The sequence below is a fragment of the Mastigoproctus giganteus genome, chromosome 1 (genome assembly GCF_048544385.1).
Source record: "Mastigoproctus giganteus isolate SK-2022 chromosome 1, ASM4854438v1, whole genome shotgun sequence".
Lineage (NCBI taxonomy): Eukaryota > Metazoa > Arthropoda > Arachnida > Uropygi > Thelyphonidae > Mastigoproctus > Mastigoproctus giganteus.
The window spans coordinates 181,344,608-181,360,988 of NC_143575.1; the positions used below are offsets into that span (position 1 = coordinate 181,344,608).

A 16,381-nucleotide genomic window follows, 5' to 3' on the forward strand; every position below is an offset into this window, starting at 1 on the left:
CAGGTAGATGGGTTGAGAAGTAGCAATTGAGGTTTAATATTGGTAAACGCAAGATACCTGCATATACCAATGGGAAGCAGTAATCCCAGTATGCCAATGGGGTATGAATTTGGTATGAATCTATGCTCTAATTAGTATTCAGTAACAAAGTAATCCCTACTCCAAAATCCACTGTAATGGAATTTTTATTGAATATAAAGTAAAATAAATAACACTAAAAATGTGCTTTACCATCAGATTAATGAAACTTTTTCACTCACTTTAAAGGATATCTGTAAAGCTAATTCCTTAGCTTCTTGGTTTGTTGCAGCTGTTTCAGGTCCTTGTGATCTTTCTAATAATAATGGGTCAACTGGTCCACAGGTCTGACATTTCCACCAGTGTGATCTATAGTTAATGAAATTACTACAGGGATTGCTTCAAATGTAAAATTATTTTCATGAGAATTTATTACAAAAAGAGGGAATAAAGAGAAACTTTTCACTTTAAGTATATTTCATAATGTCCATAACAAAATCTAATAAAATAAGTGAATAATTTTATAGTGTACATTTACCAAACTGAAATAAGTGAATTCAAAAGAGTGTGAAACAAAGATAAAATTCTAAAACTGAATAAACAGAAATTCTTAAACAATTTTAAAAACAAAATAACTTCAATTGTTAAAGTTATTTTGAGTTGAAAAAAACCTTTTTAACACATTACCACGACTCAACCATCACACCTCCTTATGATACAACAAATCACCATATTCACTTTCGATTTCCTCCAAGAAAATTTTTAAACTGATGATGGTTCAGGCCATTTTTGCGTATAAAAATTCACAATGCTAATTATAGTCGACATGATTGAGTTCAAAGACAAAAATTTACCCGCACAACGATGCTTGTGAATAACACAATTTTTTTCCAACCATATTCTTTGCACCATCGGTCGTAATTGCTGTCAACAATTCCCAATCAAGCTGCAGGTCATCAAGCACTTTTGATACGCAATAAAATATGTTTTCACCAGAGGTTCTATTCTTCAAGCTTTCAAGTGCAGCCAGTTCTTCTGTGACTTCAAAATTTTGATTTATACTGCATATGTAAATGAGTAACTGTGCTGTGGTTGGTAATATCTTCACTTTCATCAATTGCAATAGAAAAAAATTTATAAAATCTGTAACTTTTGTTTCAGCTGATCTTTAACATTAGCAGACAAGTCTTTGATTCTTCTTGCTAAAGTTGATGCTGATAAACTTATAGGCAGCGAAGTGCTTAACTTGATCAGGGCATATTTCTTCTGCAATTGATAGGCACACTCTTTTTCACAAACTCGCCATCAGTAAAAGCCCTCCCTTCTTCAGCAATGATTTGAGATGCTCGCAAACTAGCTCTAATTAAATTTAAATTCTGATTAGTGAAACATGTCACCTGTTGTTGTTGCCTCTTGAAATCAAAGCTCAGCTCTTGTAATTTCTTGTTTCGCAAATCTCCTTGAAGTTTATCATAAGTTGAAGGCATGTTTTGTCATATAATGCCGTTTCAAATTATATTTTTTCAACACAAAAACTGCTTCCTTACATATAAGGCAGGTACATTGGTTATTGTCCCTTATAAAAAAATAATTAATCGACCAAAGTTCATTGAAGACAACATTCGGGAATCAATTTTTCTTTTCCTTAACATCTTGATTCACTAAAATTAAAATTAAAAATTCAAAGTTAAATAAAATGAAAAATAATATGCATTTATACAAATAGCACTAATAAATTGTTGCACATGATAATCGGTGCAGCGGCCCGATGACTACGGTCTGAATGAGAATAACTGACCAGGAGAAAGATTAATATGCGTACTCGTCTTTACATTGCAAACTGCAAAGAACACATTGCACACAATTCTTTCACTAATACTTACTTGATTAATATTTAGATTAGGTGTTTTAGCAACTGTTTTTAACAGTCGCTTATTTTAACTTTACTATTTCACTTTTTGACAACTCGTGTTCACCGGAAATACTCAAGGCTATAAACTTATAGATTTGGGCACTTGCACTGTTGGGATTTCCGACATCGCAAGAAACACTGCTGCCAAGTGGAAGCGCACAGAGTTGCAACAATGTTACAAAATTATATTTGGACGCATTTACATCATATTTTGATTAAAAATATCCTTATATATGATATGTAGCAACCAAAAAAAAGATTTCTATAGAATAAATTTTCACGAGGCGGATGAAATAGTCTTTTGGGCCAGATGAAATCATCTAGCAGGGCGGATCCGGCCCGCAGGCAGTAGGTTGGGGACCCCTGATCTAAATCATTGTTGCTTATTTCTATAGCAGTTGCAAATTTATTGTATTCTGTTATTTCATCTGCACTTTCTTCTTCATTAGTTTCATTTCTTGGTAATTCGGTATTCATTTCATGTTCAAATTCAGAACTTTTTAAATACTTCTTTTTAAAGAATATAGCATAGAGCCAAATGAAACCCATGTGCATAACACAGCTGGTGATGAATGCCACTTATGCTACAAAATTTTAACAATGCTTGCACCACCCGTCAACGTTAAAATTACAGTTACAACAGCAATAATGTGCTTCTTCATAAATAGATTAAACTTGGCCAATTTATTTTCTAAAATATCTAGACTTTTCTTTGCTGGAAGTAACCCCAATATTCACACCATACCCCAAATTTCATATTTTGCATTCGAATGCACATTGATATTTAAGTAGCCGATGATTTCTTAGAGATGTATAGTGATCCAATGAAATTGTAAATCTTTCACTAACTCAAATTTTTCTTAGCTATTTTTTTTATTACAATTTGTTTCACAATTGCATAATGCTTGTGTACCATAATCATTGTGTCATATGGGTTTTTGGGCAAAATCAAACCTTTATCAGACAGCAATTTTCTTTATGAACTCTGTTTGTAATCACATCAACAGAAAATCTATTGACCAGAAACCAATTTTGCAATGATTTCTTCTATACATTTTTTAATAAAGCATGTTAGTTTCAGTTGCATTTACCTTGTTTCCAATGCACAATCTTCATGTGGTCTCTTTTTGATTTACTAATTCACTTTGTTATTTCCTTATGAGTACTTTCTTAAATGAAAAAGTCCGCTCTTAGAAGATCCTTTACATTGTATTATGGTGTTACACTTTTACATGTTGCAGAAACTGCAGCATGTTAAAAGTAACATTTAGTTGTAGTACACTTCCTTTTGAGTGTACAAAATATTTAGCATTAGTAATGGCCACATGATGCAAGGAAGCCTAAGGATTATGCTGCACCAGCCAAAAAAAAAAAAAAGTGATTAAAATAATAAAATTAAATTAAACAAAATAAATAATTAATAAAAGAAAAGGAAATATACAACCTATGCATTTCTCTCCTCCCATAGGCAACTATCCAGCTGACCTTTTGAATTTCCCCAAACTGTCAGCCTCAACCACCCCATGTAGCTAACTTAACTCGCTGGCTAAAATAAAACGTCCTACAATCCGGTCTAAACATCTCCCCCAACTTGAATTTATGGCCCCTAGTTCTAGAATCATTTATAACTGAAAATTTCATCCTCATTCATTTTACTTTTACCTCTCAGAGCCTTAAACACCTTAATCAAGTCTCCTCTAAGGTGCCTAGTTTCTAAGCTGTGCAACCCACATTCAAAGTCTTTCCTCACATGGATGCCCTTTTGCCGATCTCACCAGGCGAGTTACCCATCTCTGGACCCTTTCAAGAAGCTCTAAGTTCTTTTTTTAGGTGCAGTACAGTATTCCAGGGAAATGGGCAAGGTGGCCATCAAGATTGGAATAAATCAATTTTCATCCCCTTACCAAAAAAAGGAATCTGAAAATTTGCTCAAATTACAGGATTATTAGCCTAATTTCTCACACTAGCAAGATTCTTCTTAAAATCATATTGAACAGAATCTCAAGAAAACTTGAAAGAAATGCCAGCAGAGCAAGCAGGTTTCAGAAGGGGTAGAGGAACCAGAGATCAGATCTTAAGCCTATGACTGATTATAGAAAAAATACAAAGAATTCAATGTTCCAGTCGTTTTGTGTTTCATAGATTATGCAAAAACATTTGATTGTGTTCAACATGAGAAATTATGGGGAAACGATGACTATTATGGGTTTCCCAATCCACATAATTCAGCTGATTAAGCTACTATACCAGGAACAGGAAGGAACTGAGAACGAACATGGGAAATACTTTTTTACAATAGGTAAAAGTGTCAGGCAGGGCTGTATTTTGTCACCTCACCTTTTTACATCTTTATGCTGAAGATATCATGCATGAAGATTTGGAAGATTTAGACTGGCATCAAACTTGGAGGGACTGAAGATAAACAACCTTCGTTATGCAGATGATGATACTGTGCTAATTTGTAATTCTAAGGATCATCTTAAAGAAACTCTGAGGAGAGTATGTGAAGCAAGTAAGAAAAAAGGATTGTTTCTGAACGTGTGTAAAACTAAAATTATGGCAATTATCTTGATTCCGGTAAGGTGAAGGTTAATGGGCAAAGATATCAAAGAAGTTGATGAATTTTGATTACTTAGGGTCAAGAATAAATAAAAATAGTGACTGCTCAAACGATGTAAAGAGACGACAGGCAATTGCTAAAACGTTGGTTGCTGATCTGATTAAGATTACGGAGAGATCATGATCTGCTCCTAAAGACGAAACTGAGAATCACTGATTCATTAATTTTTCCAGTTGCCACTTATGGATGTGAAGGATGGAATCTGAAAACAGTTGGCAGGAAGAAAATTGAGGCATTTGAAACATGGTGTTATAGGAGAATACTGTGTATTTCTTACTTGGATCGAAGAACAAATGAGTGGGTACTGAATAAAATTGGCAGGCCTAAAATTCTTCTTCATAGCACCAACAAAAGAAAAGTTTTTTGGTCGTACAGTAAGAAGGGAAAACTTTCTGTTGAAGAATATAATGGAAGGAAAAACCGAGGGGAAGAAGTGCAGAGGAAGACCTGCAACTAGGTGGAAGGATGCGATTAGTGAACTTCTGGGCATGACACTTTGTGATGCTGCTCGCATAGCACACGATCGATGCAGTTGGAGGAATTCGTTGGTGGCCACAACAGCTACTCAGGGAGCTATGTGACTGGAAGAAGAACAGTATTCCAAGTGTGGTCTAACAATAGCCTTGGATATAATGGGGTTATGATGTCCTCATCCAAAGCATTTCCATGCTTTAAATTCACTCCAATTTATTGCACTTGACATGGGTTAAACTTAATATTTTATAATTATAAAATACATAACAATGTATAATTGCTGTGTTCTTGCTTAAAAGGCTAAAGGGCAAGTGTCTAACCTTTAAACTTGTATAGCTGCATTTGCACAATTTGTCTTTTGTGTTGTATGTTAATGTCACCTAAAAAGGACAGGGTTCGGATTGAGCATTGTAACAGCTAAAATGCACATGCTTTTCTTGTAAAGGTTTATTTTTATTTTAGTTAATAACTGTATTTGTTTGATCTAATACTATTCATCACTTATCCTCAAAAATCCTTTAACCTGTGTAAGTTATTAAATAAATTCATTTATTCTCAGTTTAATTAATTAAATTCATTTTATCAATTTGATTGATTAAATTATTAATAAAAAATAATTTGTAAATTAACCTTATGCAAAAAAATGATTATCCTGGGATTTGACATTTTCTGGGGATAATGAGTTGTCAATTTTATCATGGGATCCCGAGAAAACAGGATCCTGCTTGTTAAGCCTTAACAGCCACCTCAATAAATAAACTTAACAGATCAGAGGAGTTTAAGTAAGCATTCTGACAATATTATTTAATTTTAATTAGCAGTCACATGAGCTCAAACCATTTATTTATACTGCCATTTATAGAACACAGTACACTACACATGCAATATCAGTGGCATAACTATGCCAATGCAGTGCATTGGGGGCCCCACAACCAAAAGGAGGGGCCCACTGGCCTCCTGCCCAAAACAGAAAAAAATTGAGTAAAAACTTAAGTTTTTTAGTTATGTTTATGATAAAATTTACTGTCTACGAACAATAATTTTTTTTCACATGAAGCATGTTTATTGTTAACTAACACAAGTGAAACTGCAGTGAATAGAGATGAAATGGTATTAGCATAGCTGCTGCTTCCAGGGCAGTTTTAAAGGATTTTTTTATTTTTACAAAAACAAAAATTTTCGGGGGGACCCCACACTAAACTTTGCATTGGGGTCCACTTTTTCTAGTTACAACATTGTGCACTCAATAAATGACCTAGTACATGCATAGACTACTCATGTATGTCATACACAATACTTACTTTCTATAAATGTTAAAAATGAGTCTTGAAGTCAAGTAATCAAATTATCTAGAAATAGAATATGCTTTATTATTTTGATGGTTGTTATAAATTTGTGAAAGTCAGTGCGGATGAGAAGAACCTAAATACTGGCCAAGTCCATTCAAAGCATTCAGGATGGCAGATCTTGGTAAATTTTATAGAATACACTAGAGAAATAATTTTATAGTGTACATTCACCAAGCTGAAATGTGAATTTAGAAAAAAAAAAAAAAAAAGAAAAAAAAAAGTTTCTTTTTCTGCTCAGAAGCCACCTTATTCAGTACATTGCTAATATTAAGGTCCCCCTTTAGCTTCCAGAACAGCTTAGATTCATTGTAGCATGGACTCAATGAGGTGTACAAAGCATACTACAGAGACTGGTCCATGCTGACTAAATTTCTTCCCACAGTTGTTGTAAACTGGATGGTTGCAGATCTTTACTACAAAGAGCTTTTTAAACTTCATCCCACAGATATTCAGTTGGATTGAGATCTGGTGATAGGGTGAAGCCATTGCAGTAGGCCAACTCAGTTCACTTTCACATTTCTGGAACCACTTTTGCACAATTCTGACGACCTCATGACATGGCACACTGCCTTGTTGAAAAAATCTATTCAGAGATGGATACAATGCAGCCATAAAGGGACATGCCTCATCACAAATGCTATCAAGGAGCCCAATGTGCACCATCAACACATTCCCCATTATGCTGTCACCACCAGTCTGCACTATTGACAATTGGTAGAATGGGTCCATGAACTGGTGCTGTTTTTGCCATATTTTGCTAATCCCATCAGTGTGAAACAGAAAGAAACTTTCTTCTAATTTGCCACTAGCTGGTGTTGGAATTCCTGAGTCCACATGAAACATACTATACCTTGTTATCAGCTAACTGAAGTAAAACTTGATTCAGTCATCAGTTGCAATAACCTCATCTATGACAAGGTAAGATGAATGCATTCTAAAATGCCTTCTTGATTACTGTTTTATTGGACTGTTATTTAACTGACCGTGCCTTTCTGTTACTGTGTTAAATTTTGTCAGCTTCCATTGGCCTCTTCATCGACAAGCTGTTTCTGATCAGAGTCACTGTTGGCTGTGTGTTATTTGTTTATTGGCACAACCTTGTTAGGCCTAAGGCACAGTCACATGCGAAAACCCCAACAGGGTTGCAGTTTCCAAGATATTCATACAAGTGCATCTAGTGCCTATGACTATGCCATGTTCAAAGTCACTTAAATCTGTTGTCTTGCCAATCTTGCACTGTGTACATATACAGCACCACTACATATCTGTCCACCTTATTGTACAAATTGGAGCAGAATGGTAGTAAGGGTAAGTTGCTACAATGGATAAAAGGATGGTTAAGTGGGAGAAGACAGAGGGTGGTAATCAATGGGTGCTGCTCTTCTAGGACTAATGTTATTAGTGGAGTCCCACAGGGTTCAGTGTTAGGTCCACTGTTGTTTTGTATATTTATCGATGATATTGATGAAGGTATATCAGGCTTAATGTCGAAGATTGCAGATGATACAAAGGTTGGCAGGGTTGTTAATGACAGTAATGGCAGTGTGCTACTGCAACAGGATCTAAATAATTTGGGCAGATGGGCTAAGAAGTGGCAACTGAAGTTTAACCTTGACAAATGCAAAGTACTGCGTTTGGGTAGAAGTAACCCCACAGAAACGTACCAACTGTATGGTACTACACTTAAGGTGGTAGAAAATGAAAACGACCTGGGAGTAATTGTGCAGTCAGATATGAAGTTTTCTGAGCAATGCAGACAGGCTGCCAGGGGCAGGTCATGGGGTTTTGTCAATGATATATAGGAATTTTGCTAGCAGGGAGAAGGAGGTGATTGTCCCTCTGTATAAGGCAATGGTCAGGCCACGCTTTGAGTACTGCGTACAAGTCTGGAGGCGTCATTTTAGGAAGGATGTAGATTTACTTGAGCGTGTACAGAGAAGGACAACAAGATTGGTGAGGGGAATGAAGGGATCCTCTTACCAAGAGAGGGTTAAGTTCTGCAAATTGCAGTGGCTGGAGACTAGGCACCTGCATGGTGATCTGATTGAGGTGTATAAGGCCTTGAATGGGTTGAGCACGCTGAATTCTGATGGGATCCTTTCACTTGTTCAGATTACGAACCTAAGGGGGCAGAAATTCAAATTAAGAAAAGGTTATGTAGAATAGAAGTGCGGAAATTTGCCTTTAGCCAGCGGGTGGTTAATTGCTGGAACAAACTTCCATCTGTTGTTGTGGAAGTTGATAGGTTGAATAAATTTAAGGAGGAACTGGACAGGCATTTGGAGGGAATGGTGTGATTTTTTTTTTTTTTTGGCTGATGCTGCATAAGCTCATACACTTGCTTTCTTGCATCACATGCCACTACTACTACTACCACCTACTTTATAGCATACCATTTTGAGAAAATGGTAGGTGCACCTAATGAAATGTCTAGTCAGTTTATAATGCTCATTAACAGACTTTCTCGGTAGATCTGGATGGAGCAAAGTTTTTGTAGGTGATCATTTGAATTTGAGTTGTTAATGGTGATAGATAGAAAATAATCTATATTAATATCTAAACCATGGGGTTTTAAAACAGAGGATGTCAAAAGTGCTTGTAGGGTTAACCAATGGCTCTCAGGAACTTGTGGGCCACACTATCACAGCACTGTTGTGTTGCATTACTGTGTTGAGGTTATCACAGTACTGTTGTGTTGCATTACTTTCAGTAATGCAACACAACATGCTATTAGTTAAGAATTACATAAAATCCAAGGAAGTGAAGCCAGTGGACATCGCTGGACAGGCAGCAGTGTCGAGTCAGTTTGGTGTGACATAAGCATTGGGAGATCAAAATTGAGAGTAGGAGTGTGCTATAGGCCTAATGACTCTGATGAGTATAATAAGAAACTGTACAGGGAAATAGAGTGGGCCAGTAAATCAGAGAGTCTTATAATGGGAGATTTTAATTTCCCAGATACTGACTGGAATTTGGGGGCTGGTCACTCACACACTAGCAAGGCTTTTCTGGATTTATTGGATGATTGTTTTCTACATCAGCATGTTCGGGAGGCAACTAGAGGGAGGAATACTCTTGATTTGATTATCAGCAGTGATTCTTCATGCATTAAGAATCTGCAGATAAATGAACCACTAGGTGGCAGTGATCACAGTGTGCTGAAGTGGGATTTACTCAAAGAGGTAACTGCCATTAGGGGTAAAGGGAAGGGTTATTGCTTTCATAAAGGCGACTACAATGGACTGAGACAGTATTTAAATTCTATACAGTGGGACCAACTGATGATGTTACCAAGAGCAAATGCAAAATGGGAAGCATTCAAAGAACTTATCTTGGAAGCTACTAGGCTTTACATAGCAACTAAGAAATATTGTTCAAGGTTTAGGCCTAAATGGATGTCAGATGAACTGATGAGGCATATGGCAGAGAAGAAACATGCATGGGATACATACAAATTAACACATGACACAGAAGCCTATTATCATAGGCTTCTGTGTCATGCAAGATACAAGTTGATAGATACAAGTTGATCTGAAACCAAGTTACAAAGGAGGTTAGGCAGGCGAAGGCAGATTACGAGAAATCTTTGGCAAGGGATGCAAAGAAAAACAGCAAAGAGTTCTTTACTTACGTAAACTCTAGAATGAAGGGGATGAATCAGATTGGTCTACTTGATATCGATGGGTCAACTGTTGATGATCCTGCTCAGATAGCTAACAAACTAAATGAATATTTTGCATCGACATTCACACATGAGGAGTTATTTAGCGAGGGGAAAGCCAGAGGTGTATTCAACTCTAGCAGTAAGCTAGAGAATCTTGTAATAACTGAGAGTAAAGTTGAGGAGAAATTGTGGAAGATAAACACAAGAAAGGCACCCAGAGTGGATGGGATCTATCCAGTTATATTAAAGGAGGCAGCAGAGGAAGTAAGCAAACCCTTAGCCATAATTATGAGAGCTTCCTTGGACTCAGTGGAGGTACCCACAGGCTGGAGATGTGCAAATGTGACCCCAATTCACAAAGGAGGATCAAAGGCTGACACAAGTAATTCTAGACCTGTGAGTTTAACTTCTGTTCCAGGAAAATTAATGGAGGCGCTAGTTAAAGAAGCACCAGGATCATTTAGACAAGACTTCAGTTATAGCTCGGACACAGCATGGTTTTGTTAAGGGGAAGTCTTGCCTGACCAATTTGATTGGATACTATGATGCAGTCACAAAGGAACTGGATGCAGGGAATAATTTGATATTATATACTTGGATCTTAGAAAGGCTTTTGATACTGTTGCACATGGAAGACTGCTGCACAAATTGGAGCAGTGTGACATTGGAGGCAAATTGCTGCTGTGGATAAAGGGGTGGCTGAGGGGGAGAAGACAGAGAGTGGTAATCAATGGACACTGCTCGTCGTGGACTAATGTTATTAGTGGAGTCCCTCAGGGCTCAGTGTTGGGTCCATTGTTTTCTGTATTCATAAATGATACTGATGATGGTATATCAAGCTTAATATACAAGTTTGCAGACGATACAAAGGTAGGCAGGGTTGTCAAGGACACTACTGACACTATGCTGCTGCAACAGGATCTGGAAAGGTTGAGCAGATGGGCTGAGAGGTGGCAAATAAAGTTTAACATTGACAAATGTGAAAGTACTATACATAGGAAACAGCAACCCCAGAGCAACGTATCAACTCTGTGTCACTACACTGACAGTGGTAGAGAATGAAAAGGACATGAGGGTGGTTGTGCAGGCAGATATGAAGTTCTCTGAGCAGTGCAGACGGGCTGCAAGAGTAGCTCATGGAGTATTGTCAATGATATATAGGAATTTTTCCAGCAGGGATAAGGAGGTGATTATTCCATTGTATAAGGCAATGGTCAGGCCACACCTAGATTACTGTACACAGGTCTGGAGGCCTAATTTCAAGAAGGATGTAGAGCTGCTGGAATGAGTACAGAGAAGGGCAACAAGATTAGTGAATGGAACAAAGGGTTGCTCTTACAAAGAAAGGCTTAAGTTTTGCAAATTACAGTGTCTGGAGACTAGGCACGAGCGAGGTGATCTGATAGAGGTGTATAAAGCCTTGAATGGTTTGAGCATGCTCAATGCTGATGGGATTCTTCCTCTCGCTCAGAATAATCACCTGAGAGGGCATAAATTCAAATTGAGGAAAGACAGATGTAGGATAGACGTGCGGAAATTTGCCTTTAGCCAGCGGGTGGTTGGTTGGTGGAACAGACTTCCATCCCTTGTCGTGGAAGTTGATAGCCTAAATAAGTTTAAGGCTCAGCTGGACAGGTATTTCGAACAAACAGAGGGGTGAAGTGGAAGTGGTGTTTTTTTTTTTTTTTTTTTTTTTTGGCTGATGCTGCTAAGCTTGCTTTCTTGCATCAAATGCCTCTACTAATGCTAATGCCGTTGTGTTGCATTACTGTGTTGAGGTTATCACAGCACTGTTGTGTTGCATTACTGAAAGTAATGTCAAATATATCTTTAGTATATTAAAAACATTAAATATCTTTAATATAAATAATATATATATATATATTATAAATAATATATATATTTTTTTTATTAAATATTATATATCATTAAATATTTTCACATTTTCTAATTCACAAATATATAATCTTGTAACTGGACACAATCATTAAGGTTTATATAATTTATTATATATTAATGTATCTTCTTTAAGTTTCATCATTTACCATTGCCTTTATATAAGTTTAACAATGGTTTACTGTAAGAGTTGACTGTATTGGTTGCTTCACTGGTAGCCAAATGGTTTACAGCTAGCCACAAATTTGGTGCCTGCTCTAAATCATTAGGCCAAACCCACTATGGCAATTAAATACAAATTTAGAATGAACTCCATAAAATTAAAAAAGAAGCAGAGTCAAAAAGTTTCAAAACTTCTGAAACTACATATCTATAAATATAAGTATATGAGAGTCAATCAAGAAGTGTAAAGGAACAGATGTTAACCCTTCTGCAGTAGGCTCCTTTTGCATGAACAACTTATTCTATCCTCTTTGCCCCTGTTGAAAGCATCTCTCAAAATCAATTTTCAAAAATGCAAAAAGCTGCCTCATCTAATTTTTTGTTTAATTGTTTCCACATATCTGTTCAGTTTAATTGAGGGGTTTTTTTAAGCTTAGAAATATTAAAAAAGCATAAAAAAATTCTGTATCAGGTACATAATGTGTCCTGCCACTAGCATATTTAACGTGTTTTACATTTAAGAGTCATTGGTAAACATTAAAAGCATTTTAATTTTCATAGATATTAATAAAATTCACGGATAATAATATAACAATGTTTCTATTTTATTAATAATAATTACATATCAGTTACTGAAAGTATTGGTCTGTGATGACTAAAGTAGGATATATAATTTTACATTGAAAATATTTAATTCACGACTAAACACACCATCTATAGTTGTTACATTGTGTGTAGTATTTATCAAAAGATCTGATGATACATCCAAGTTGAAGAATGTTTTCATAGATGTGCAGAACTCTTTTCCAGCATCAGAGTTTAATTGTATATTGAAATCACCAGCAAGAACAAAAGGTAAACGATCCAATGGTTCTTCTAGTAATTTAAGCTCTCAATTGAATATGGCAATAGATTTCTGTATATAAATTTACAAATATCAGCTAGCAATGTTCCTGGAGTTTGAGGCATTTGTGGATCTGTATGTAACCTCAATGAGGTTACATGCAGATCCACAAATGTCTCCAACTTTATCTGATACAGCAGTCAATGAACTGCTATTTGTATGTTGCGCAAATATGTGGGGTACTTATTTCTGTTTCTAAATTCCTTAGATTTCCAACAATATGCTTCCACATTTTCTCACGTAATAAACGGGATACTTTCCTTGATCACATGTTCATATTTTCCACTATACTGGAAAAAACTACTGCATTCACAGGTTTGTAAGTTTTCCCTCTAGTATAGAGCTAAGATGAAGCTCTGTGCAAAATTTCATTAAATTTGGTCTAGCAGAAGATAAATTAAAATGGAATTCAAAATGCAGCTTTGTGTCAAAGCTCACAGCAACAGTTTACACAAAACCACCGTAAACTGGGTTACGACATATGCACATGTAGGCCACCAACATCATTAGCATTAGCATTAGTAGAGGCATTTGATGCAAGAAAGCAAGCTTATGCAGCATCAGCCAAAAAAAAAAAAAAAAACACCACTTCCACTTCACCCGTCTGTTCGTTCGAAATACCTGTCCAGCTGAGCCTTAAACTTATTTAGGCTATCAACTTCCACGACAAGGGATGGAAGTCTGTTCCACCAACCAACCACCCGCTGGCTAAAGGCAAATTTCCGCACGTCTATCCTACATCTGTCTTTCCTCAATTTGAATTTATGCCCTCTCAGGTGATTATTCTGAGCGAGAGGAACAATCCCCATCAGCATTGAGCATGCTCAAACCATTCAAGGCTTTATACACCTCTTTCAGATCACCTCGCTGGTGCCTAGTCTCCAGACACTGTAATTTGCAAAACTTAAGCCTTTCTTCGTAAGAGTACCCCTTTGTTCGATTCACTAATCTTGTTGCCCTTCTCTGTACTCGTTCCAGCAGCTCTATATCCTTCTTGAAATGAGGCCTCCAGACCTGTATACAGTACTCTAGGTGTGGCCTGACCATTGCCTTATACAAGGGAATAATCACCTCCTTATCCCTGCTAGAAAAATTCCTATATATCATTGACAATACACCATGAGCTACTCTTGCAGCCCATCTGCACTGCTCAGAGAACTTCATATCTGCCTGCACAACCACCCCCAGGTCCTTTTCATTCTCTACCACTGTCAGTATAGTACCACAGAGTTGATACGTTGCTCTGGGGTTGCTGTTTCCCGTGTGTAGTACTTTACATTTGTCAATGTTAAACTTCATTTGCCACCTCTCAGCCCATCTGCTCAACCTTTCCAGATTCTGTTGAAGCAGCATAGTGTCAGTAGTGTCCTTGACAACCCTGCCTACCTTTGTATCATCTGCAAACTTCGACATTAAGCTTGATATACCATCATCAATATAATTTATAAATACAGAAAACAATAATGGACCCAGCCCTGAGGGACTCCACTAATAACATTAGTCCACGACGAGCAGTGTCCATTGATTACCACTGTCTTCTCCCCCTCAGCCACTCCTTTATCCACAGCAGCAATTTGCCTCCAATGTCACACTGCTCCAATTTGTGCAGCAGTCTTCCATGTGCAACAGTATCAAAAGCCTTTCTAAGATCCAAGTATATAATATCAAAGTTATTCCCTGCATCCAGTTCCATTGTGACTGCATCATAGTATCCAATCAAATTGGTCAGGCAAGACTTCCCCTTAACAAAACCATGCTGTGTCCAAGCTATAACTGAAGTCTTGTCTAAATGATCCTGCAGTGTTTCTTTAGCTAGTGCCTCCATTAATTTTCGTGGAACAGAAGTTAAACTAACAGGTCTATAATTACTTGTGTCAGCCTTTGATCCTCCTTTGTGAATTGGGGTCACATTTGCACATCTCCAGTCTGTGGGTACCTCCCCTGAGTCCAAGGAAAGTCTCATAATTATGGCTAAGGGTTTGCTTACTTCCTCTGCTGACTCCTTTAATATAACTGGATAGATCCCATCCACCCCGGGTGCCTTTCTTGTGTTTATCTTCCACAATTTCTCCTCCACTTTACTCTCAGTTATTACAAGATTCTCTAGCTTACTGCTAGAGTTGAATACACCTCTGGCATTCCCCTCACTAAATAACTCCTCATGTGTGAATGTCGATGCAAAATATTCATTTAGTTTGTTAGCTACCTGAGCAGGATCATCAACAGTTGACCCATCGATATCAAGTGGACCAATCTGATTCATCCCCTTCCTTCTAGAGTTTACATAAGTAAAGAACTCTTTGCTATTTTTCTTTGCATCTCTTGCCAGTGATTTCTCGTAATCTGCCTTCGCCTGCCTAACCTCCTTTGTAACTTGGTTACAGATCAACTTGTATCTATCATAGGCTTCTGTGTCATGTGTCAATTTGTATGTATGCCATGCATGTTTCTTCTCTGCCATATGCCTCATTAGTTCATCTGACATCCATTTAGGCCTAAACATTGAACTATATTTCTTAGTTGGTATGTAAAGCCTAGTAGCTTCCAAGATAAGTTCTTTGAATGCTTCCCATTTTGCATTTGCTGTTGGTAACATCATCAGTTGGTCCCACTGTATAGAATTTAAATACTGTCTCAGTCCATCGTAGTCACCTTTACGAAAGCAATACCCCTTCCCTTTACCCCTAATGGTAGTTACCTCTTTGAGTAAATCCCACTTCAGCACACTGTGATCACTGCCACCTAGTGGTTCATTTATCTGCAGATTCTTAATGCATGAAGAATCACTGCTGATAATCAAATCAAGAGTATTCCTCCCTCTAGTTGCCTCCCGAACATGCTGATGTAGAAAACAATCATCCAATAAATCCACAAAAGCCTTGCTAGTGTGTGAGTGACCAGCCCCCAAATTCCAGTCAATATCTGGGAAATTAAAATCTCCCATTATAAGACTCTCTGATTTACTGGCCCACTCTATTTCCCTGTACAGTTTCTTATTATACTCATCAGAGTCATTAGGCCTATAGCACACTCCTACTCTCAATTTTGATCTCCCAATGCTTATGTCACACCAAACTGAATCGACACTGCACTGTCCAGTGATGTCCACTGGCTTCACTTCCTTGGATTTTATGTATTTCTTAACTAATAGCATAACCCCTCCTCCCTTCCTATCCAGTCTATCCTTTCTGTAGACGTTTTACTCCCCAAATTCCAGTTCTGCATTCCTTATATCTGTGTGACACCACGTCTCTGATATCCCAACAATATCTGCCTTTGATGTTTTGAGCAATACCTCAAATTCATCAAATTTATTTACTAAACTCCTAGCATTGGTGTACACGCAAGTATACATGCACCTATTTCTATTCTTAGCTACCCT

The 16,381-nt window shown here is 37.2% G+C and overlaps 1 protein-coding gene across 1 annotated transcript in view; it reads right to left on the reverse strand.

The window, feature by feature from the left end:
- Nucleotides 1-233: 233 nt before the first annotated feature.
- The window catches only part of LOC150091338 (ubiquitin-conjugating enzyme E2 J1-like), a 72,490-nt gene continuing 56,342 nt past the window's right edge, over nt 234-16,381 (reverse strand). The window contains exon 6 of the mRNA XM_090390038.1: nt 234-387. Within this exon, the coding sequence (XP_090246164.1) occupies nt 234-387 (154 nt within the window). The remainder of the gene's footprint in view (nt 388-16,381) is intronic.